This window comes from Saccopteryx leptura, chromosome 2, assembly GCF_036850995.1.
Source record: "Saccopteryx leptura isolate mSacLep1 chromosome 2, mSacLep1_pri_phased_curated, whole genome shotgun sequence".
Taxonomy (NCBI): Eukaryota; Metazoa; Chordata; class Mammalia; order Chiroptera; family Emballonuridae; genus Saccopteryx; species Saccopteryx leptura.
Window position 1 is genome coordinate 335,135,398 of NC_089504.1, and position 24,641 is coordinate 335,160,038.

General features: G+C 39.8%; 1 protein-coding gene across 2 annotated transcripts in view; it reads right to left on the reverse strand.

Annotated features, from left to right (window-relative positions):
* The window catches only part of TAOK1 (TAO kinase 1), a 172,988-nt gene that overhangs the window by 102,023 nt on the left and 46,324 nt on the right, over window positions 1–24,641 (reverse strand). For both annotated transcript variants that reach the window (XM_066363617.1, XM_066363618.1), the window contains exon 2: window positions 17,014–17,236. In XM_066363617.1, coding sequence (XP_066219714.1) covers window positions 17,014–17,145 — 132 coding nt within the window. In that variant the 5' untranslated portion in view covers window positions 17,146–17,236. The remainder of the gene's footprint in view (window positions 1–17,013; window positions 17,237–24,641) is intronic.

Consider the following 24,641-nt stretch of genomic DNA (forward strand, 5'->3'; position numbering starts at 1 on the left):
AATATAAAACTCACCAAGCCTCTAAAAGAATACAGGTTAGTAAAATTATGCACTAGGAAATTTTAAAGATGAAAAAAAAAAAAAAACCTTTGTAAAGTAAATAAATGACTTTGCACTAGAATTACATGTGGTCTGCCACATTTGTTGACAAGCTATCTGGTTCTCGGGCCAGTGTTCTGTGGCCCATCTATTCACTTCATGTTGGTTGTATTTAAGGTATTGAAAAAGAAAAGATAATATAATCAAGATACAGGTCCTTTTAGACATCTGACTTTTTGGCTCAATTAAAGATTTTTATTATTTATTTATTTTAGAGAGGAGAGGAGAGGAGAGGGAGGGATGGAGGGAGGGAGGAGCAGGAAGCATCAACTCCCATATGTGCCTTGACTGGGAAAGCCCAGGGTTTAGAACCGGGGACCTCAGCATTCCAGGTCAATGTTTTATCCACTGTGCCACCACAGCTCCAGCTCAATTAGAGTATTTTAAAAGTTAATGTGCTCCCTACTGCCAATTAACGAAAATTCAGAGATGTGTTATAAGAATTATTTTCAATCTTCTTAAAAAATGTGACGAGGTCCTTCCTCCATATACTCTATAGACAGACAATGTACACTTAACCCTGCCAGGGTGAGAGGAAACATAAAAACAGAAGCATGTGGCCCTGGCCGGTTGGCTCAGTGGTAGAGCGTCGGCCTGGCGTGCAGAAGTCCCGGGTTCGATTCCCGGCCAGGGCACACAGGAGAAGCGTCCATCTGCTTCTCCACCCCTCCCCCTCTCCTTCCTCTCTGTCTCTCTCTTCCCCTCCCGCAGCCAAGGCTCCATTGGAGCAAAGATGGCCCGGGCGCTGGGGATGGCTCCTCGGCCTCTGCCCCAGGCGCTAGAGTTGCTCTGGTCGCAATAGAGTGACACCCAGGCGGGGCAGACCATCGCCCCCTGGTGGGCAGAGCGTCGCCCCCTGGCGGGCGTGCCAGGTGGATCCTGGTCGGGCGCATGCGGGAATCTGTCGTCTCTCCCCGTTTCTAGCTTCAGAAAAATACAAAAAAAAAAAAACAAAAACAAAACAGAAGCATGCATTTATGTACATACTCTCACACATGCAACAAATAAACCCCGCACGGGTTTGTTTGATACCACAAAATATGAAGATTGGTGATTCAGAAATGGAATTACACCAACAATATTCAATTCTGGGCTACATTCTAACTAGTCATCTACATGGTGCATGTTTCCCAGACATCAAGACAACAGAAAACACCTGCTCAGAGCAACTGCCCGTCTCTTCTATGCTTTTGTGCAATAGTTCCTGGGTTTTCCTAATCCTAAGCCTAGGTTTCCATACTTCCTAAGTCACCTTGTTTTGTCTGCTTGCTTCTCTCTTTCATCTTATTATACAAATCTGTTAACCATATAGTAAAGTAGATGTAGCACAGTGACTCTTCAGGCCTTCACTAGGACAGAAGTCATTAACTTTTTCAATAAAGAGGAAGATATTAAATAAATACTTTAGGCTTTGGTGGTCAAATACAAATTTTTCTTTTTCTGTTGTATTTTTACTCTTTTTTTTTCAAATAATAATCATTCTTAACTTGAAAGCTGAGCAAAAATAGTTCACAGGCTAGATTTGGTCCACGGGCTCTGGTGTTTCCAGCCCCTATTATGGAAAAATCCTTGGTTAACATTTTGCCACATTTGCTTTTAAACCTTCTGTCTACATATATAATGTCATCATTACATTATCATTTATTATTACTGAAGAGGATAAGAGAGTAAACATTTTAACCCTTGATTCCAAAGTACTTCTTCAGTTACCTGGTGAGAAAAAGAAAATTCTCTTGAATAATCACAGTACAATTAAAAAATTTAGAAAATTTAGCATTGATAGAATACTATTAACCAGTGCATATATAGTTCATATTCAGATTTCACCAACAATTCAGAAATGTCTTTTGTAGGAATTTTTTTTCCAATCTAGAATTATGAACAATGTATTTAATCACTGGTTTTTGCAGAGCCAGCTCCTGATAACTATCTTTTGTTGCCCTGTTAGATCCTTAATTCTGGGATTATGAGACTTTATCTCTCAATCACAACTCTCTGAAATAATCCAGCCTGGGATAATCCCAGAACCTATTGAATAAGGAGGTCCAAACACTAAAAAAATCGCCCACTTACCCTCATCAATAATTCTATTCCATGCGTGAGGAAATACAATGTGTACTTTCTTAACTTGTCAGAAAACAAGTCCTTTTGGTTCTATTCGTATAAACTTTTAACTCTAAATTGTGTCTTCACCCTCACTGTCATCTAGTTTAATCTAGTTTAAACTCTCCGTGTTTCTTTCCCAAATTACTACAAAACTTCATAATCAGTCTTCCTTCTTTGAGTTTTGGCATATGCAATCTTTCCTCCACACTACTACGAGAATTAACTTTCTATATAACAAATGGAAATACAATACTTCTATTGCTTCTCGGCTCCCTCAAGACTTGAGAATAAAATCCACATTTCTTAGTATAATGTAGGAGATTCTCTTAAAGAGCCCCCACTTGTGTTTCCTTTTTACCTTTCTCTGATCATATTTTCAATTCCCACTATAACCTTAACTCAAAACATACAACTCCAGTCATATACTTCAACAAAGACTACTGACAAGTTCTGTATTTGGAATAATACAATTTTACAGTTTTATTTTAAAATTTTAACCACTGATATTTTGCAAATATATGATTTAATTCAGTCCCTTTAATAAAAGGAAAAGGACAGTAATATTACTTACCCCACCGGATAGGATATCTATGAAAAGGTCTAAAAAGAAAGAAAACCTACTGAAATACTATACTTTACAATATTAACAAGGAAAGACTAAATGCTCCAGAAACACATATTTCTATAGAAAGACATATGAAAGTTCATGCAAGTGCAAATAATATTAACCAAGGAAAATTTCAATACCAATTCTTGGTATAATGCTTGTGTCAGACTATCCCTTAACCCTAAATCAACCATAAAGCAGGCTTATATGTAAAACAATTGTATTAAACTAAAAGAGGGCAACATATTCAGGCAAGACTTTAGAGACTTAATTCTTCAGAGAACAGTATACAAAGTGAGCTGTAAATTTACTCCAGCTTTATCCTCAAATTTGTTATATAGAAAAATAGAGTTCAAGGAGGAGGTTAGGCTGAGGAGACCCCAAAGACACGAGCTTCTCATGTGTCTGAGATTTAAAAGGCACAATCTTAGGAGAGCTGAAAAACAGCTAAAAGATCTGCAAATTCTCCTCAAGTAAACAGTCAACTCCTAAGTATGTACCTGTGTAAGACTTTGAGACACTCCCCAGAAAAGAGGTAGCTGAAAAACTGAAGAGAGAGAGCTTTCAGAAGACAAGAAGTGCGGGAGACATGGAGGTGGAATTCAAACCCAACAAAAGAACCTAGAAAAAAACCCTAGAAATTCTGTTGGGATTCCAGAAGATCTTTAATCTAAGAGTAAGGGCCAAGACCTAGTATTAAGGGCAAATCTTTTATCAGCTAGCCCTAACAAAGCTTAAAACCAAGTCTCAAGGTGATTTACCAGTACACTATAAGCTTGCCCAAAAAGAAAGAAGTAACTGTCCTTGAAGAGAAAATAACACCATTCAAAACATCTGCAAATTCTCCTGCATAATGAAGAATAATCAATCAAAAACTATGTCATGCTAAAAAATGGACCAAAACAAAAGAGGAAAAAACTAGAAATATAAATAGACCCAATATGTATTCAGATATTGGACCTTTCAGAGACTTAAAAAAAAAAGGGGGGGGGGGAATCAAACATATTTTAAAAGTAAAACATATAACAAAACTTGCACAAAAAACAAGATAAAGACAGTTGAGATACTATGTTTTTTTTACAATGTTTAAGAACTGGTAAAAGTGCTAATATAACTATAATAAATCAAAAATATATAGGCCCTGGCTGGTTGGCTCAGTGGTAGAGCAACGGCCCAGTATGTGGATGTCCTGGGTTTGATTCCCGGTCAGGGCACACAGGAGTGACCATCTGCTTCTTCATCCCATCCCCACCCAGCTTCTTCCCCTTCTGCAGCCATGGCTCAATCGGTTTGAGCAAGTTGGCCATGGGTGCTGAGGATCACTCCGTGGCCTCCATTCCAGGCATTAAAAAATGGCTCAGTTGCTGAGCAATGGAGCAACGGCCCAGACGAGTAGAGTATCACCCCTTAGTGGGCTTGCTGGATGGATCCCAATTGGGTTGCATGAGGTAATTTGTATCTCTGCTTCCCCTCCTCTCACTAAAATTTAAAAAATATATATATATTTTAAAAAGGCCCTAGCCGGTTGGCTCAGTGGTAGTGTTGATGTGGATGTCCCAGGTTCAATTCCTGGTCAGGGTACACAGGATAAGTGCCTATCTGCTTCTCTACCCCTCCCCCCTCACTTCTCTCTCTCTCTTCCCCCTATCTGCAGCCATGGCTCAATTGGAGCGGGTTGGCCCTGGGTGCTGAGGATGGCTCTATGGCCTCTGCCTTGAGCACTAAGAGGAGCTCAGCTGCTGAGCAACAGAGTAACCCCAACATGGAAAAAAGCATCACCCTCTATTGGGCTTGCCTGGGGGGTCCCAGTCAGGGCGCATACGGGAGTCTGTCTCTGCTTCTCTCCTCTCACTTAATTAAAAAAAAAAAAAGAATATAGATATATTATAATCTATAGGATAACAAAAGAATAATAAAAATAGTACATTATCAAAAGGTAAATAGAGGCCCTGGCCGGTTGGCTCAGTGGTAGAGCGTCGGCCTGGCGTGCGGGAGTCCCAGGTTCGAGTCCCGGCCAGGGCACACAGGAGAAGCGCCCATCTGCTTCTCCACTCCTCCCCCTCTCCTTCCTCTCTGTCTCTCTCTTCCCCTCCCACAGCCAAGGCTCCACTGGAGCAAAGCTGGTCTGGGCACTGAGGATGGCTCTGTGGCCTCTGCCTCAGGCGCTAGAATGGCTCTGATTGTGGCAGAGCGATGCCCCGGATGGGCAGAGCATCGCCCCCTGATGGGCATGCTGGGTGCATCCCAGTCGGGCACATGCGGGAGTCTGTCTGACTGCCTCCCTGTTTCCAACCTCAGAAAAATGCAAAAGGAAAAAAAAAAAAAAAAAAGGTAAATAGAGTTAAAATAAATACTACTCTGTCTTTTGTGTATTGTAACTTGATGCTTGACACCTGGGACCTTGCTAACAAAACGGCCTGCCATTCCCAGATTTGGGTAATTCCTAGAGATAGCAAACAAGCACATCTTACATATACAAACCATTAATCCAGACCCCATATCTCTAATGAGATCATACTCTAGGCCTCCTATCCCCTGCTCTAATCACCATAGGGCCAAGTACTAGACAACTAGGGACAGCCATTATATGCAAGAGCCTGCTAAATTCATTTATTTAAATGTTTATTTTATTCATTTTAGAGAGAGAAAGGGAGAGAGAAGAGTGACAGGAACATCTGTTCTTGTATGTGCCCTGACCTACTGAGCAATCCAGCCAGGGCAGTGAAATTTTTTTTTTTTTTTTTGCATGTGCCCATGAGTGTGTGGGGGGAGAGAGGAAAAAGGAGAGAGAGACAGAGACAGAGAGAGACATAGATAGACAGGAAGGGAGAGAGATGAGAAGCACCAATTCTTCGCAGTGGCACCTGAGTTGTTCATTGATTGCTATCTCATATGTGCCTTGACGGGGGTCTACAGCAGACTGAGTGACCCCTTGCTCAAGCCAGTGACCTTGGACTCAAGCCAGTGATCTTAGGTTTTGAACATGAGTCCTCTGCATCCAAGGCCAACGCTCTACCCACGGTACCACTGCCTGGTCAGGCATGAAATTATTTAAACTTGCTTACCCCGCTGCTCCTGTCCCTTCCCACAGAAACCAAAATAAATGTTCTTGCCCATGTATTTCCCTTGATTCCTCTGCCTGCTCAACTAAACCAGGTCTTCCACATGGGCCTCCCATGGCACAGTGTGCCTCCTTTTCTTGGGATCTGTGAGTATAACAAACTATCTTTTCAATGGCAGTTGTTACCTGACTTGCTGGCCTCCCCATACCTGAATAAGAATAAACTCATATTTTAAAACAAAAATAATAATAAACACTTGACTAATTCAAAACATGACAAGAATGAGAAATAGAGAAAGAACTGATAAAACAAATCAAATAAGAAACAATAAACTCATGCCCAACTATATTAGTAACTGCATCAAATATAAATATGCAAAACACTCCAATGAAAACAAAGATGAGATAGAGGAAACAACAAAATGAAAAGGCAATCTATGGAATGGGAGAAAAATATCTGTAAATCATCAAGAAAGAAAGAAAAGGCCCAAATAAAACCAGACAAGACAACAAACACCACAGAAATACAATTATAAGGAAATACTACAAACAATTACATGTCAAAAAATTGAACAACCTGGAAGAAATGGATACATTCTTAAACACATAATCTTCCAAGACTAAATTAGAAAGAAACATAAAATCTGTGAACAGACGGATAACTACTAACAAAATTGAATCAGTTAAAAAATAAGAAAAACAAAAATAAAAACAAAAAACCCCCAAAGAAACAAAAATACTCCCCACAATCAAAAGCCCAGGACCACAGGCTTCACAAGTAAATTTTACCAAACATTCAAAGAATACCTATCCTTTTCAAACTATTCCAAGAAACTGAAGAGGATGGCTCTCCAACAAAAAAAATAATAAACACTTGACTAATTCAAAAGATGATAAGAATGAGAAATAAAGAACTGATAAAACAAATCAAATAAGAAACAATAAACTCATGCCCAACTATATTAGTAACTGCATCAAATATAAATATGCAAAACACTCCAATGAAAACAAAGATGAGATAGAGGAAACAACAGTTTATGAGGTCAGCATTACCCTGATACCCTGATACCAAAACCAGACAGAGACAATACATAAAAATAAAACTGTAGCTCAATAAGTACGATAAAACCTCAACAAGGCCCTGGCCGGTTAGCTCAGTGGCAGAGCGTCGGCCTGGCGTGCAGGAGTCCCGCGTTCGATTCCCGGCCAGGGCACACAGGAGAAGCGCCCATCTGCTTCTCCACCCCTCCCCCTCTCCTTCCTCTCTGTCTCTCTCTTCCCCTCCCGCAGCCAAGGCTCCATTGGAGCAAAAGTTTGCCCGGGCGCTGAGGATGGCTCTGTGGCCTCTGCCTTAGGCGCTAGAATGGCTCTGATTGCGGCAGAGCGACGCCCCGGATGGGCAGAGCTTCGCCCCCTGGTGAGCATGCCGGGTGGATCCCGGTCAGGCGCATGCGGGAGTCTGTCTGACTGCCTCCCCGTTTCCAACTTCAGAAAAATGCAAAAAAAAAAAAAAAAAAAAACCTCAACAAAATAAAATCTAATCAAATTCAACAACACATTTAAACGTTCACACACCATGATCAGGTGGTATTTGTTCCCAGGATGCAAGTTTGGTTCAATAGCTACATATCAATTAATGTGCTATGCATAACATCAACAAAATGAAGAATAAAAATCATATGATCCTGCCCTGGCCGGTTGGCTCAGCGGTAGAGCGTCGGCCTAGCGTGCGGAGGACCCGGGATCGATTCCCGGCCAGGGCACACAGGAGAAGCGCCCATTTGCTTCTCCACCCCTCCGCCGCGCTTTCCTCTCTGTCTCTCTCTTCCCCTCCCGCAGCCAAGGCTCCATTGGATCAAAGATGGCCCGGGCGCTGGGGATGGCTCCTTGGCCTCTGCCCCAGGTGCTAGAGTGGCTCTGGTCGCAATATGGCGACGCCCAGGATGGGCAGAGCATCGCCCCCTGGTGGGCAGAGTGCCGCCCCATGGTGGGCGTGCCGGGTGGATCCCGGTCGGGCGCATGCGGGAGTCTGTCTGACTGTCTCTCCCTGTTTCCAGCTTCAGAAAAATTAAAAAAAAAAAAAAAAAAAAAAAATCATATGATCCTAATCAACAGATGCAGAAAAAACATTTGGCAAAATCCAACATCCATTTATGATCAAAACAGCAAAGTGGAGACAGAAGGGTCATACCTCAACATAATAAAGGCCAAATAGGACAAATCTACAGCTAACATCATAGTCAGTGAAAAGCTGAAAAGCTGGAAGCTTTTACTTTAAGATCAGGAACAAGACAAGGATGTCCACTCTCACCATTTTTAGCACAGTATTAGAAGGGCTAGCCACAGCAACCAGACAAAAAAAAATTAAATTAAAATAAGAAAAATAGGAGACATTTCAATTGGAAAAGAAGAAGTAAAACTGTCATTATTTGCAGATAACTGATACTATATAGAGCAATGTTTTTCAGGTACTGGTCTACCAGAAATTCTCATGCCAGGGTAGTTAACTCTTTTGTAGACTGACACAAAAATTTCTGGTGGACTGGCACCTGTCCACGAACTGGTGGTTAAAAACCACTGATATAGAGAGAATCCTAAATATTCCAACATAAAACTATTAAAACTAATAAATCAATTCAGTAATGTATCACTGGATATAAAATTAGTGTTCAGAAATTAGTTGCATTTTAATACATTAATAATGAACTATTAAAAAAAGAAATTAAGAAAACAACCCCATTGGCTCTGGTTGATTGGCTCAATGGCAGTGTCAACCCAGTGTGTGGAAGTCTCAGATTTGATTCCCATTCAAAACATACAGGAGAAGCGACCATCTGCTTCTTTGACCCTCCCCTTCCCCTCTCTTTCTTCTCTTGTAGGCATGGATCGATTGATTAGAGCACGTTGGCTCCAGACGCTGAGTATGACTCAATGGAGCCTCCATCTCAGGCACTAAAAATAGCTCAGTTGAGAGCATGGCCACAGATGGGCAGAGCATTGGCCCTAGGTGAGGGTTGCTGGGTGGATACTGGTCAGCATGCATGTGGGAGTCTATCACTCTATCTCTCCTCCTCTCTCACTTAAATTAAAACAACAACAAAAACAAAAAACATTTACAATTGCATCAAAAGAATACCTAGGAATAAATTTAACCAAGGAGATAAAAGACCTGTTTCTCAGAAAACTGTAAGACACTGAAGAAAGAAATTGAAGAAGACACAAAAAATGGAAGGATATATTGTTCTCATGGATAAAATAAATTAACATCATTAAAATGTCTGTACTACCTAAAGTAATCTGAAGATTCAATGCAATCTCTATCATAATACCAATAGCATTTTTCACAGAACTAGAACAAATACTCCTAAAATTTATATGGAACCACAAATGACCCCAAATAGCCAAACCAAGGCAATCTTGAGAAAGAACAAAGTTGGAGGTATCACACTACCTGATATCAAACTACTATACTAACAAGGCTATAGTAATCAAAGCAGCATGGTACTGACAAAAAAACAGATATAGTTCAATGGAGCAGAAGGAAGAGCCTAGAAATAAACTCATGCCTATATGATCAGTAAATCTGTAACATAGGAGGCAAAAATAAAATGACTGCTTTCTCATACCATACAAAAAAATAAACTCAAAATGGATTAAAGACTTATATGTAAGATTTGAAACCATAAAACTCCTAGAAGAAAACAAAACCGGTATACTTGCTGACATTGCCCTTGGCAACATTTTTTGGGATATATTTCCTCAGACAAGTGAAACAAAAAAATAAACAAATGGAACTACATCAAACTGAAAAGATTTTGTACAGTGAAGGAAACTATCAACAAAACAAAAAGACACCCACCAAGTGGGGTAAGATATTTGCCAATGATTCGTATGATAGGGTTAGTATCCCAAGTATATATAATAAACCCATACAACTTACCACTAAAATAACAAAGAATCCAATTAAAAAATGGCAGAGGAACTGAATAGACATTTCCCTGAAGAAGACATACAGATGGCCAACAAACATGTGAAAAGATGCTCAATATTCCCAGTCGTTAAGAAAATGCAAATTAAAACCACAGTGAAATATCCTCTCACATCTGTCAGAATGGCTACCATCAATAAATCCAGAAACAAGCGTTGGCCAGGATGTGGAGAAAGGGAACCCTCGTGCAACTCCTGGTGGGAATGTAAATTGCTGCAGCCACTATGGAAAACAGCATGGAGTTTTCTCAAAACATTAAAAATAAAACTATCCTATATCCCAGCAATCCCACTTCTGGGTATTTATATGAAGAAACCAAAAACATTGATTTGAAAAAATATATGTACCCCTATGTTCACTGCAGCATTATTTACAATAGTGAAGATATGGAAGTGACCTAAGTGTCCACTGACAGAAAAATGGATAAAGAAGAGGTGGTACATATATATAAAATGGAATATTACTTAGCCATAAAAAAGAAATGAAATCTTGCCATTTGTGACAACACAGATGGATCTCGAGCAGGCATGGCCAACATACGGCCCACGGGCCACATCTGGCCCGTGTAATGAGTTTATGCAGCCCATGATTAAATTTTTAATATTCTCCACTACTTTAAAATCTCAGCTACTCAGAAGCAGAAGTGTCTTTGATTATTGGAAATCAAGATATTTAAGAAGATAGTGATACACGGAAAAGAATTCTGCGTGTGACTAATCTAGGGTTAACTTCCAATAATTGGTCGAATGGATTCGCGATACTTATTTTTTTAAAAAGTTCCATTATAAAGATTTACAACTTGATATGAACTGTTTGACTTTTAGCAGCGATGTGAAACCCACATTCTTTTTTTTTTTTTTTTTTTTTTTGGTATTTTTCTGAAGCTATTGTAGAAACGGGGAGAGACAGTCAGACAGACTCCTGCATGCGCCCGACCGGGATCCACCCGGCACGCCCACCAGGGGGCGATGCTCTGCCCCTCTGGGGTGTCACTCTGTTGCGACCAGAGCCACTTTAGCGCCTGGGGCAGAGGCCAAGGAGCCATCCCCAGCGCCCGGGCCATCTTTGCTCCAATGGAGCCTTGGCTGCGGGAGGGGAAGAGAGAGACAGAGAGGAAGGAGAGGGGAAGGGGTGGAGAAGCAGATGGGCGCTTCTCCTTTGTGCCCTGGCCGGGAATCGAACCCACGACCCCTGCACGCCAGGCCAACGCTCTACCACTGAGCCAACCGGCCAGGGCCGAAACCCACATTCTTTTAGGTGGAGTTTGCCAGTGTGCACCCAAGGTCAAACAATTCGTTATTTTTGTGGTCAAGTGTGCTGAATCAAGTGGCATTGTAGCATAGACAATAGCTGCAGTTGCTAACTGAAAACAGCTGTCTATAAAATGAAATAATTGTTTTATTTGCGATATAACCCCTTCAAGCTCATTCTATTAAATATTGTTTCAATTGATTGTGATACAGGTTGGATATTTATATGGTATGTAATTATATATATTTTTGTAATTATATTTTTATTAAAATAATATCGCATATTAAAATTTTTTTCACTCACATTTATTCATAAACAAATTACACAATAAAATTCTGTTTACTTAAATGAATCGTTTCTGTATTTAACATTTTTTAATTTTAATATTTCATCCAGCCTGTGAAAAAAGTTTTCTTTCTAATCTGGCCCAAGGGCAAAAACTGTTGGACACGCCTGACCTAGAGAGTATTATGCTAGGGAAAATAAGTCAGACAGAGAAGGACAAATACCATGATTTCATTTACATGTAGAATCTAAAATAAAACAAACAAACTCACAGATTCCGAGAATAAATTAACAGCTGGTAGATTGTAGGGTAGCGTGTGGTGGGGGGAGAATGAGTGAAAAAAGAGAAAGGAATTAAAATGTATAAATTGCCAGTTATAAAAATAGTCACAGGGCTGTAAAGTACAACAAAGTTAATAGTTTAATTAACTTATATTAATTTAATTAATATGTAGTTAATATTTTAATAACTATCTATGCTATCAGATGGGTACTAGACTTATGAGGTGACCACTTTGTAAGGTATATAAATGTCTAATCACTATGTTGTACACCTGAAACTAATATAATACTGTATGTCTACTATAATTAAAAGAGTAATAGGCCCTGGCCAGTTGGCTCAATGGTAGAGCGTCGGCCTGGCGTGTAGAAGTCCCGGGTTCGATTCCCGGCCAGGGCACACAGGAGAAGCACCCATTTGCTTCTCCACCCCTCCCCCTCTCCTTCCTCTCTGTCTCTCTCTTCCCCTCCCGCAGCCAAGGCTCCATTGGAGCAAAGATGGCCTGGGCGCTGGGGATGGCTCCTTGGCCTCTGCCCCAGGCACTAGAGTGGCTCTGGTTGCGGCAGAGCAACCCCCTGGAGGGGCAGAGCATCGCCCCCTGGTGGGCAGAGCATCACCCCCTGGTGGGCGTGCCGGGTGGATCTTGGTTGGGCGCATGCGGGAGTCTGTCTGACTGTCTCTCCCGGTTTCTAGCTTCAGAAAAATACAAAAAAAAAAAAAAAGAGTAATGAAAAAGATCAACACATGTAAATTAGCTTTATTCCTATATACCAGCAATGAACAATCTGAAGGCAATTAAGAAAGTAATTCCAATACCAACAATATCTAAAAATATAACAGACTGATAAATACATTTAAGCAATGAAGTGTAACACCTGTACACTGAAACACTGCTGAACAAAATAAGAGTTAAATAAATGTTTAGAAAGACTTCCTGTGTTCATAGAATGGAAGACTTAATATTGTTCAGATGCCAATATTACCAAACATGATCTATAGATTTAAGTAATCCCTTTAAAAATTCCAACACTTTAAAAAAAATTTTTACTTAGAAAATTAAATTTAATGGAGTGACATTGATCGATAAGAGTATGTATACAGGTTTCAGATAAACATTTCTATAGCATTTGAACTGTTGATTTGTGTTGTGTGCCCATCAGCCAAAGTCAAAACATTTTCCATCACCATATTATCTGTCCCTCTTTACTGCCTCACCAACTGTCTTCCCCTCAACCCCCTCTCCCAAGTAAACCACTTCACTTTTATCTATGTACATGAGTCTCATTTTTATATCCCATCATTATGACCAACAGATTTAACAGAAATAGAAAAGCCAATCCTGAAATTCATATAGAATTTCAAGGGGCCCAAAATAGCCAAAACTATCTTTAAAAAGAATAAGTTATTCCTGATCGCAAACTTACTACAAAGCCACATTAATCAAAACAGTGATGTACTAGCATAAAGAAATAGACAAATGGAATAGAACTGAGAGTTCAGAAATAAACCTATACAATATGGCAAATTGATTGGACAAGGAAGTAAAGATTCAGGCCCTGGCCAGTTGGCTCAGTGGTAGAGCCTTCCTATCCACGTATCGATGTCCTGGGTTCAATTCTGGGTCAGGGCATACAGGAGAAGTGACCATCTACTTCTCCATCCCTCCTTCCCTCTCCCTCCTTCCCTCCTGCATCCATGGCTTTATGGTTTGAGCCAGTTGGCCCAGGGAGCTGAGGATGGCTCCATGGCCTCTGCCTCAGGAGCTCCGTTGCAGAGCCGAAGCAACAGTCCAGATGGCCAGAGGATCGCCCTTAGGGGGCTTGCTGGATGGATCCTGGCCGGGGCACATGTGGGAGTCTATCTCTCTGCCTCACCCCCGTTCACTTAAAAAAAAAAAAAGCTTGACCAGGCAGTGGCGCAATGGATAGAGCGTTGGACTAGGATGCAGAGGACCCAGGTTCGAGACCCCAAGGTTGCCAGCTTGAGCACGGGCTCATCTGGTTTGAGCAAAGCTCACCAGCTTGGACCCAAGGTCACTGGCTTGAGCAAGGGGTTACTCAGTCTGCTGAAGGCCCACAGTCAAGGCACGTATGAGGAAGCAGTCAATGAACAACTATGGTGTCGCAATGAAAAACTAATGATTGATGCTTCTCATCTCTCTCTGTTCCTGTCTGTCCCTATCTATCCCTCTCTCTGATTCTGTCTCTGTTAAAAAAAAAAATAAAAAATCAAAGACGGCCAATAATCTCTTCAACAGATGGTACTGGGATAACTGGATATTCACATGCAAAAGAATAAAGTTGGGCCCTGGCCAGCTTGCTCAGTGGGTAGAGCATCTGCCCAGCATATGGAACTCCTGGGTTAAATTCCCTGTCAGGGCATACAACAGAAGCAACCATCTGCTTCTCTCCCCCTTCTCTCCCTCGTCCCTTCCCGCAGCCAGGGCTTGATTAGTTTGAGTGTCAGCCCTGGGTGCTGAGGAGAGCTCGGTTGGTCTGAACACTGGCCACTGGCTTCAGGCGCTGAGGACAGCTCGGTTGATTCGGACCCAGAAGGTAGCTGCCGGGTGGATCCCAGTCAGGGCACATGTGGGAGTCTGTCTCACTATCTCCCCTCCTCTTAAAAAAAAAAAAGGAATAAATTTGGACCTTTATCTCACAAGACATATAAAAATGAACTCAAAATGGATCAATGACCTAACTAACTATAAGAGTTAAGAATATAAAACTCTTAGAAAAAAACACAGAGATAAATAAATCTTCATGACCTTGGATTTGGCAATAGATTCTTAGTCATGACACCAAAAGCACAAGCAGGATAAGAAAAGAAAGATAAATTGGACTCCATCCAAATTTGAGACTTTTGCTTATCAAAGGACATTATCAAGAAAGTGAAAAAAACTAAAGAATGTGAAAAAATACCTTCAAATCATGTATCTGATAAAAATTTAGTATTAAGAAAACATAAAGGGCCCTAGCTGGTATCTGAATAGATAAAGCATCTGCCTGGCATATGGACCTCTGGGGTTCGATTCCTAGACAGGGCACACAAGAGAAGTGACCATCTGCTTCTCTCTGCATCCCTCTCCCCATCCTCTCCATCTTTCTCTCCCACAGCCAGTGGCTCACTTGGTTCAAGTGTGGCCCCGGCACTGAGGATGGCTCGGTTGGTCCAAGCACATCAGCCTCAGGAACTAAAAATAGCTCGGTACTGGTACATCAGCCCCAGACAGGGTTGCCGGGTGGATCCCGGTCAGGACACATATGGAAGAGTCTGTCTCACTATCTCCCCTCCTCTCACTTAAAACAAAACAAAAAAACATAAAGAACCATTACATCTCAACAACAAAGGGACAACCCAAACTTTAAACTTGGAAAGGGACTTGAATAGACATAAGCATATGAAAAGATGCTCAACATTATTAGTCATTAGGGAAATGCAAATCAAAACAATGAAATACCATTTCACACTTATTAGAATAACTACAATCAAAATAACAGAAAATAATAGGCATTTGTGAGGATATGGAGTAACTAAAACTCTGGTACATTGCTGGTGGTAATGGAACCAGTGCAGACACTATGGTACAATTTGACATTTCCTCAAAAAATTAAACATAGTGCCTGACCAGGCGGTGGCGCAGTGGATAGAGCGTTGGACTGGGATGCAGAGGACCCAGGTTCGAGACCCTGAGGTCGCCAGCTTGAGCGCGGGCTCATCTGGTTAGAGCAAAAAGCCCACCAGCTTGAACCCAAGGTCGCTGGCTCCAGCAAGGGGTAACTCGGTCTGCTGAAGGCCCGCGGTCAAGGCACATATGAGAAAGCAATCAATGAACACCTAAGGTGTCGCAATGTGCAACGAAAAACTAATGATTGATGCCTCTCATCTCTCTCCGTTCCTGTCTGTCTGTCCCTGTCTATCCCTCTGACTCACTCTCTGTAAAATAATAAACAAATAAAAAAAAAATTAAAAAAAAAAAATTAAACATAGTTTTACCATGTTACCTGGTATTTTTACTCCTAGGTACATAGTCAAATTTGAAAACAGGGACTGAAACAGATACTCTATGCCAATGTTTACTATAGCGTTTTTCACAATAGCCAAAAGGTGGACACAATCTAGTGTCCATCAACAGATGAATGGATAAACAAACCATGGTATATAGATACAATGGAATATTATTCAGCTATAGAAAGGAATGAACTACTGATAGATACTACAAAATGGATGATCTGTGAGGTGATGCTAAACATTTTAAGTGATATAAGCTAACATGAACATATATGATTTGGCCCTGGCTGGTTGGTTCAGTGATAGAGTGTCGGCCACTCAGCATATGGAAGTCCTGAGTTTGATTCCTGGTTAGGGCGCACAGGAAAAGAGACCATCTGCTTGTCTACCCTTCCCCCTCCCTCTACTCTTTTCTCCCATAGCCATGGCTCAAATGAGCAAGTTGGCCCCAGGTACTGAGGATGGCTCCATGGCCTTGCCTCAGGTGCTAAAATAGCTCAGTTGCCAAGCAATGGAGCAGTGGCCCCAGATGAGTAGAGCATCAGCCCCAGACAGAGACTGCTGGGTGGATCCCAGTCGGCGAGCATGCAGGAGTCTCTGTCTCTCTGTCTCCCTGCCTCTCACTTAATTAAAAAAAAAAGGTAATTCCATTTACATAAAATATTAGAATAGGCAAATTATAGAGGCAAAGAAGTAGATTATAGTTTACCCGGGGCTGAGCAGAGGGAAAAATTCTGAGTTACTGCTAATGGATACAGAGTTTCTGTTTGGGGTGATGTGGATACAGAGTTTCTGTTTGGGGTGATGATAAGGTTTTGAAAATAGATGATAATGGTTGTGCAATACAGTGAGTATAATGAATGTCGCAAACTATATACTTAAAAATGGTTAAAATGGGCATTTGATTGTTTTTTTAGCATAAAGTACACACAAACACACATAAGAAAAAAAGACTGGTTCATATCCTTCTGCCAAATAATAACCCTAGATTTTCACAACTCTAAAATTGACTTGCAGGGGACTCTACAGAAGTCAGTGTTTTGCAATGTTTAATTCTTTAACAATACAAGTGATAAGACTTCTAAAAACAGTGTGCTCAAAAATTCTAAACATGTAAGTTAAAGCAAAATAATATTCTTTTCACATTTTTCAATAATCCAAGAAGCTCAATAAACAAAAGTATCTACTTTCACATTATACACATACACACACCTATGCAAGTGATTATAAAATGACTTATATCTTTTTATATTATTGTATTTTATTCTCCCACGACTAGATGTTAAGTAAATGCTGGTTACCGACATTAAGCCTTTAACACTTACAAAATACACTGCTCCAAAGCTTCCATGGCCAATTTCTCTGAGATCTGTGAAGAGCTTCTCTGGATCTTCTTTGAAGAAGAGCTCTGCAATTTCAGGGTCCTTCAGGCTGCCTGCTCGGTTAGTTGATGGCATCCTGCTGGGCAATCAGCTGTTTGATTCTAATTTTATACTTGCTATCCCAATCCTTGGTTCATCTGTATGAATGAAGCCACGTTGGCATAAACTATTGTAGAAAAATAAGAAAAGAAAAAAGTCAGGAAATCAAAAGCAGCTAAGAATAATTAGTATAATATTTTCTAACAGCCCGTAAAATATTATCTCAAGGTCTAGAAATTCACTGAGAAGAAAGTGTGTTCTAACAGTAGAGTAGTTCCTAAACCCGGTTCATTACCAGAATCACCTGTGATGCTTAAAAAAAAAAAAGATTCCTACTATACTTAGCATATAAGTATATACTACACTTATACTTCTAAAATGAAATAAATATTTTTATCTTGGAAGCTTTTCTATCTCTGTACTTAAACGTTTATCTAACTAATCCTGATGCAGGAAGCCCATTAGCAGAAGAGATAACGTAATACAGACTATTAAAAACATGAACTAAAGATGTACCCATAGTTAAGTTTCTAAAAACAGGAAGAGTTCCATTTACTAATGATCTTCAAATATAAGAAAACACTCAAAAAGATATGTCAGTTGTTGCCTTTCTTTTCCTTTCAGATACCATATGCCAGTGTTTAGTCAACTGTAACACAAACATCCAAAGAAAAAATGCAATGGGAGAAAGTAATAAATTTAACTCACACGTTTCCCCCATAAACCTGATTCATACAAAATACAGCTTTTATCAAATCTGCTTCATTAGGTAAGTACACACTACAGATAAGCAGTAAATTCCCTTAGTTCTGCTACCAGCTCCTTTGTATCATATTACCTAATTTTAAAAATGACTCTCATAATTGAAAGGCTGAGTTCTAGAATTCATATCCTGGCAACACTATTTATAAGCTGTGACTTGGGTACCCTCATTTTCCTAAATTGTAAAATGAAAAAAAAAAAATCTACCTTATAGAGTAGTGTGAGAGAAATATGAGTTATTAAATGTAATAAGCACAGACTAATACTCTGACACAGTAATTACTACATTAAATGTTAGCTATTTTAACTTGCTTAAATTCACACACAAAAAAAGTCCCAAAAGTGGCCCTGGCCGGTTGGCTCAGTGGTAGAGCGTTGGCCTGGCGTGCGGAAGTCCCAGGTTCGATTCCCGACCAGGGCACACAGGAGAGGCGCCCATCTGCTTCTCCAACCCTCCCCCTCTCCTTCCTCTCTGTCTCTCTCTTCCCCTCCCGCAGCCGAGGCTCCATTGGAGCAAAAGATGGCCCAGGCACTGGGGATGGCTCCTTGGCCTCTGCCCCAGGCAACAGAGCGAAGAGCAACGCCCCGGATGGGCAGAGCATCGCCCCCTGGTGGGCATGCCGGGTGGATCCCAGTCGGGCGCATGCGGGAGTCTGTCTGACTGCCTTCCCGTTTCCAGCTTCAGAAAAATACAAAAAAAAAAGTCCCAAAAGTGATTTCATTGAACTTCTAAGAGAAAATAAAGTTCTAGCCAATTCTCCCCGTGCCCCTTATATAATTTTTAAGCAGCTATCTCATTTTTAGTGAACTCCTGAACCAATTTTTAATACTAGCTAGACAACTTCTTTGTAACTTAAGAAAACACATTTACATGTCTTTTGTACCTCTAAATTAATACTATACAGTAATAAAAACATTATTTGTTAACTGTTATTTGTATTTCATTTCTAAGAAACTTTTCAAGGCTGCCCTGAATACTTTTACCAATTTCCCTACTCTGGAACTTCCCTGGAACAAAGTGCTTCAATTTCAGTACTTTCAAGAACATATGATCATAGGAAAGTCACTTCTTACTCCTAACATGAGAAGACTGAACTAAGTTCTATATAAATCTTCAGGGTTACTTAATATCTTATTTAAGAACTTTGAATGATCAAGAATTAGTATTCTTATTATAAGAATTATTTTACATTAAAAATTTCTAAATAGTGCCTGACCAGGAAGTGGTGCAATGGATGGATTGTAGGACTGGGACGTGGAGGACCCAGGTTCGAGACCCCAAGGTCGCCAGCTTGAGCGCAGGCTCATCATGTTTGAGCAAAGCTCACCAGCTTGAGCCCAAGGTCACTGGCTCGAGCAAGGGGTCGCTCAGTCTGTTGTAGCCCCCTCGCCCCCCGTCAAGGCACATATGAGAAAGCAATCAATGAACAACTAAGGTGCTACAACAAAGAATTGATGCTTCTCATCTCTCTCCACTCCTGTCTGTCTGTCCCTATCTGTCCATCTCTGACTGTGTCACAAAAAAATAAAATAAAATAAAAAATAAATACATTTCTAACTAGTTTCATGATTTGCATTTTCTTTTTTACCTGCTTAACAAATTTCCACTGAAAATCTTTAAAAACTGCTTGTAAAATTTTAATTCTAGTAGGAACAGTTGGTCACTTTCCCTTCACACTCCAAAAAAATCCTGTAGTATTTACTGTATTTTTTGCAATTATTTAACTCTCTCTCTTAGACAGGTAGGCATAATGTGTCTCATTCATTTTTATATTACCTCTTTCCATTCTACACCCTACATCCTACAGTTAAATTACATAAATATTTGCTGAACTAAAAGGAATATTTAATTATTCTCTCTATTACCCCTAGCAATTATCTAACTTCCATAATTATTTACTGAACAAATAGTATATTCATAAGACTATGATATGCAAAATATTAAAGTCAATTGTAGAGAAACTGAGTAAATTTATAAGGATAGTACCATCCAAAACATCAGAGAAACAAGAAATAATGAGGGAATTGGAACATTTGCTCTACCAAATACCAAAAAGTAACAGAAAATTAGCACTATCACTAGAATACTAAAAATAGGACAAATAAATCAATAATCTAAAAAGGAGTTCAGAAACAAAACCATGCATGTGTACCTTGGAATTCAAAATATAATTAAAGGAGGAGAAATAGATATAAAAATTATAGCCCCCATCACATAACTTACATAAACACTACTGTTAAATGGCTTAAAGATGTAACTCAAATCAATGAGGAAAAATTAGATTTCATAAAAATAAGTGTTATTGGAAGACCCCAATAGCTATTTGGAAAACAAATAACACCTGTTCCTCAAACTGAACATCAGAATTACATATGGGTCAGAAATACAAATATAAAAATTAAACTAGCCTGACCAGGTGGTGGCGCAGTGGATAGAGCGTCGGACTGGAATGCGGAAGGACCCAGGTTCGAGACCCCGAGGTTGCCAGCTTGAGCGTGGGCTCATCTGGCTTGAGCAAAGAGCTCACCAGCTTGGACCCAAGGTCACTGGCTCCAGCAGGGGGTTACTCGGTCTGCTGAAGGCCCGCGGTCAAGGCACATGTGAGAAAGCAATCAATGAACAACTAAGAAGTTGCAACGCGCAACGAGAAACTGATGATTGATGCTTCTCATCTCTCTCCATTCCTGTCTGTCTGTCCCTGTCTATCTCTGCCTCTGTGTAAAAAAATAAAATAAAATAAAAAATTAAACTATACAAGTACTAGAAGGAAATACGAGCAAGTTCCTCCCTGATCAGGGAGACGAATTCCCTAATTATAATCCAAATCCCAAACACTAAGGAAAAAGAATGATATATTTAATGATAAAAGAAGGAAATTTGGGAAGAGGAGTCATAGAAAAAGATACTCCAAACAAAAGGACAAATGAACTTAGAAAAAATGTGACACATCTACAAAGAGTTAATACCCTAATATGTAAAGAGTTTCAAAAAACAAAAGAAAAAGACAACAAGCTGATATCCATTAAATATATATATAAAACGATGTTCGACATCACTCAAAGTAAGAGACATACAAGTTAAATTATATTAAGATTTCATTTTGTACCTATCAAAATGTCAAAAATTCACCACATACTGATGGTGGTGGGGTGGAAGAGAAATATGCATTAGTAGTAGTAATGTAAAAACAATACAAATCCTATGGAGAAAAATCCAGCAAAATTTAGCAAATTCAATATGCACTTACCATTTCACAAAAATTCCACTTCAAGGAATCCATACCAAAGTTACTTATACAAAATACATATAAAATTTTTTTTTTATAATTTGATAAATGCACATGAGGAACTGGAACTCATTATATTGCTGATGGGAGTGTAAAATGGTACAACCATTTTGAAAAGTAGTTTAACAGAATCTTATTACATAAAATGAATATTTACTATATGATGGAACAATACCTTAAATATTTAATTTACTCAAAATAAATGATGAAAGCACAGGCACAAAAAAGAAGACTTGTACACATCAGCTTTATTCATAATAGCCCAAAACTGCAAATAATACAAATGTCTATCAACAAATAAATGTGAAATAAAATTGTGGTATATTCACACGATGAAATACTATTCCCAGCAATAAAAAGGAATCACTAGTGATACATGCAACAACACTGAGTGATATCAAAGCATTATGCTCAGCAAAAGATGCCAGAAATAAAAGAGTACATATTATATGATTCCTCTGATAAATTATCAAACAGGCAAAACTAGTCTAAAGTGATAGATCATAGTGGCCCAGGGCCAGTAGGAGAAAGAATAGGGAAACTGACTACAAAAGAACCCACAGAAACTTTTCGGAGTGATAAAATTCTATAACCTGATTAGGGTAGTGAACACAAATGTCTACACTTGTCAAAAAAGCAACTATATTGTATGTAAATCATACCTCAACTAAATAACTTAAAAATTTTAAATAAATGGCTTTAATCTAAGCCCTATAAATATATTTCAAATTTATAAACAAGGTATGGAAATATATTGAAATATTAACATTTTTCTCTGACAAAGGCTATGAAAAACATTACTTGTTAGTCTAGACATCTGTATTATCTAAATTTTTATAGCAACTTTTATAATTCTATGAAATTTTTTTTTTTTTTTTTTTTTACAGAGACAGAGAGTCAGAGAGAGGGATAGACAGGGACAGACAGGAACGGAGAGATGAGAAGCATCAATCATCAGATTTTCGTTGCGCATTGTGACACCTTAGTTGTTCATTGATGGCTTTCTCATATGTGCCTTGACTGCGGGCCTTCAGCAGACCAAGTAACCCCTTGCTCGAGCCAGCGACCTTGGATCCAAGCTGGTGAGCTTTTGCTCAAACCAGATGAGCCCGCGCTCAAGCTGGCGACCTTGGCGTCTCGAACCTGGGTCCTCTGCATCCCAGTCCGATGCTCTATCTACTGCTCCACCGCCTGATCAGGCTATAATTCTATGAAATTTTACTTTAGCCTGACCAGGTGGTGATGCAGTGGATAGAGCGTCAGACTTGGGGGCGGAGGACTCAGGTTTGAAACTCCGAGGTTGCCAGCTTGAGTGCAGGCTCATCTGGTTTGAGCAAAGCTCACCAGCTTGAGGCCTAGGTAGCCAGTTTGAGCAAGGGGCGACTCTGTCTGTTGTAGCCCCTCCCCTGTTCAAGGCACATATGAGAAAGCAATCAATGAACAACTAAGGAGCTGCAACGAAGAATTGATGCCTCTCATCTCTCTTCCTTCCTGTCTGTCTGTCCCTATCTGTCCCTCTCTCTGTCTCTGTCACACACACACACACACACACACACACACACACACAAAGAAATTTTACTTTAAATTTGAGAAAATATTTTTAAGCTAGAAAAATACATATTCCGACTAGAAAGAATGTTCAAAGGCTATTAGCATTTTAAAAATTATGTCAAAAATTGAAGTCAACCACAAAAACTGAATATCCAGAGCCAACACAATTAAGGGTTAAAATTCCTTAAATATACAGGTATTATTCAAATCACTTAGAAAGTATCTAATCCACCAACAAATTAAAGGCCAAAGGATAAATACCAATATTCCACAGACAAATAATATATGGTAAATAATTGGGAAAAGAAGCAAAAGCTTGGAAAAATGACCATGAGTTTTCTGAGTCCACTCTCCTTTATGCCCCAGCTCTGACCTAAGACTGGGCTGAGCAAAAGAATATGTTGAGGGTGCTTACAAGAAAACTCTTATAGATATCCCCCTTTTCTGTCCAAAGGACCAGGAAAAGAGGACCCTGTGATCTGGAGATTGTGGGGGAAAATGCCTCTTCCCCAGTATTTTTTTCTCCCTAGCCCCAACAACAGAAAAATTCTGTGTGAAAACCTTTTTGATCACCAACACTGGGAAACAGGGCCCTTGTCATCCAAAAAGTATGAGAAAGGATTTTTTGTTTTTCCCTTCCTCTCTCTTCTTCACTTTACCTAAGGACAGCCCTAGTTATGGTGAAATGTAAAATCATAAGGTGTAAAACTCTCTGAAAGAAACTTGTTTTCCTGGTCAGAGGAAGTAGGAAACAGCCACTAGAAACTGGAGTATGGGGAAAATCATGGAGAGGAAAGAGCTAGAAAATAGATGCCCCAATTCTGTGTGTAAACCAATACAAATACTGATTTGTGGTTGTGTAAAACAGACTCAAATAAGTGTAGCAAAGGCTAACCTAAAGAGAACTAATCTATGTTACTGCCCAAGCTCAAGACCAGCACTAAGAGGCACAGTGCCAGGAAAATCCAAAGAGCAAACAGAGAAGGAAGTTTTAAGTATATAGAATCAATATTAGAACCCCAGCCACAGAAAGTAAAACAGAACTTGCCATCTAAACCAGTTAATATCTGCTTAAAAATACTAAACAAACAAAACCAACCACAAATTAACATTCTCTTGAGGATATTTTAACAGGACTCAGAAATAAAACATAATATTCAAAATATCTAGGATAAAATCTAAAATTACTATACATGTAAAAACAAATAAACACACACAAAATAAAAACTCGTAAGAGTGTCAAGGAAAAAGAGGACCAATAGATGCCTATTTTGAGATGACTCGTGTTGAAATTATTGCATAAAGATGTTAAAGCAGCTATTATAACTATAACAAATGAAATAATGATTAACAATCTTGAAACAATTGGAAAGACATAGGTTCTTAGAGTTAGAAATTACTTTAAAAAAAACACATGGGGCCCTGGCCGGTTGGCTCAGTGGTAGAGCGTCAGCCTGGCGTGCAGGAGTCCCGGGTTCGAGTCCCGGCCAGGGCACACAGGAGAAGCACCCATCTGCTTCTCCACCCCTCCCCCTCTCATTCTTCTCTGTCTCTCTCTTCCCCTCAAGCAGCCAAGGCTCCATTGGAGCAGAGTTGGCCCGGGCGCTGAGGATGGCTCTATGGCCTCTGCCTCAGGCGCTAGAATGGCTCTGGTAGCAACAGAGCGACGCTCCAGATGGGCAGAGCATTGCCCCCTGGTGGGCATGCCAGATGGATCCCAGTCGGGCGCATGCAGGAGTCTGTCTGACTGCCTCCCCGTTTCCAACTTCAGAAAAATACAAAAAACAAACAAACAAAAAAAAAAACACGTGGGCATTTTAGAACTGAAAAATACAGTATCAGAAATTTTAAAAAATCATTGCATGTACTATATACATTACAGAGATGATAGAGGAAAACAGTAAACTTGAAGATAGAGCAACAGGGGCTCTG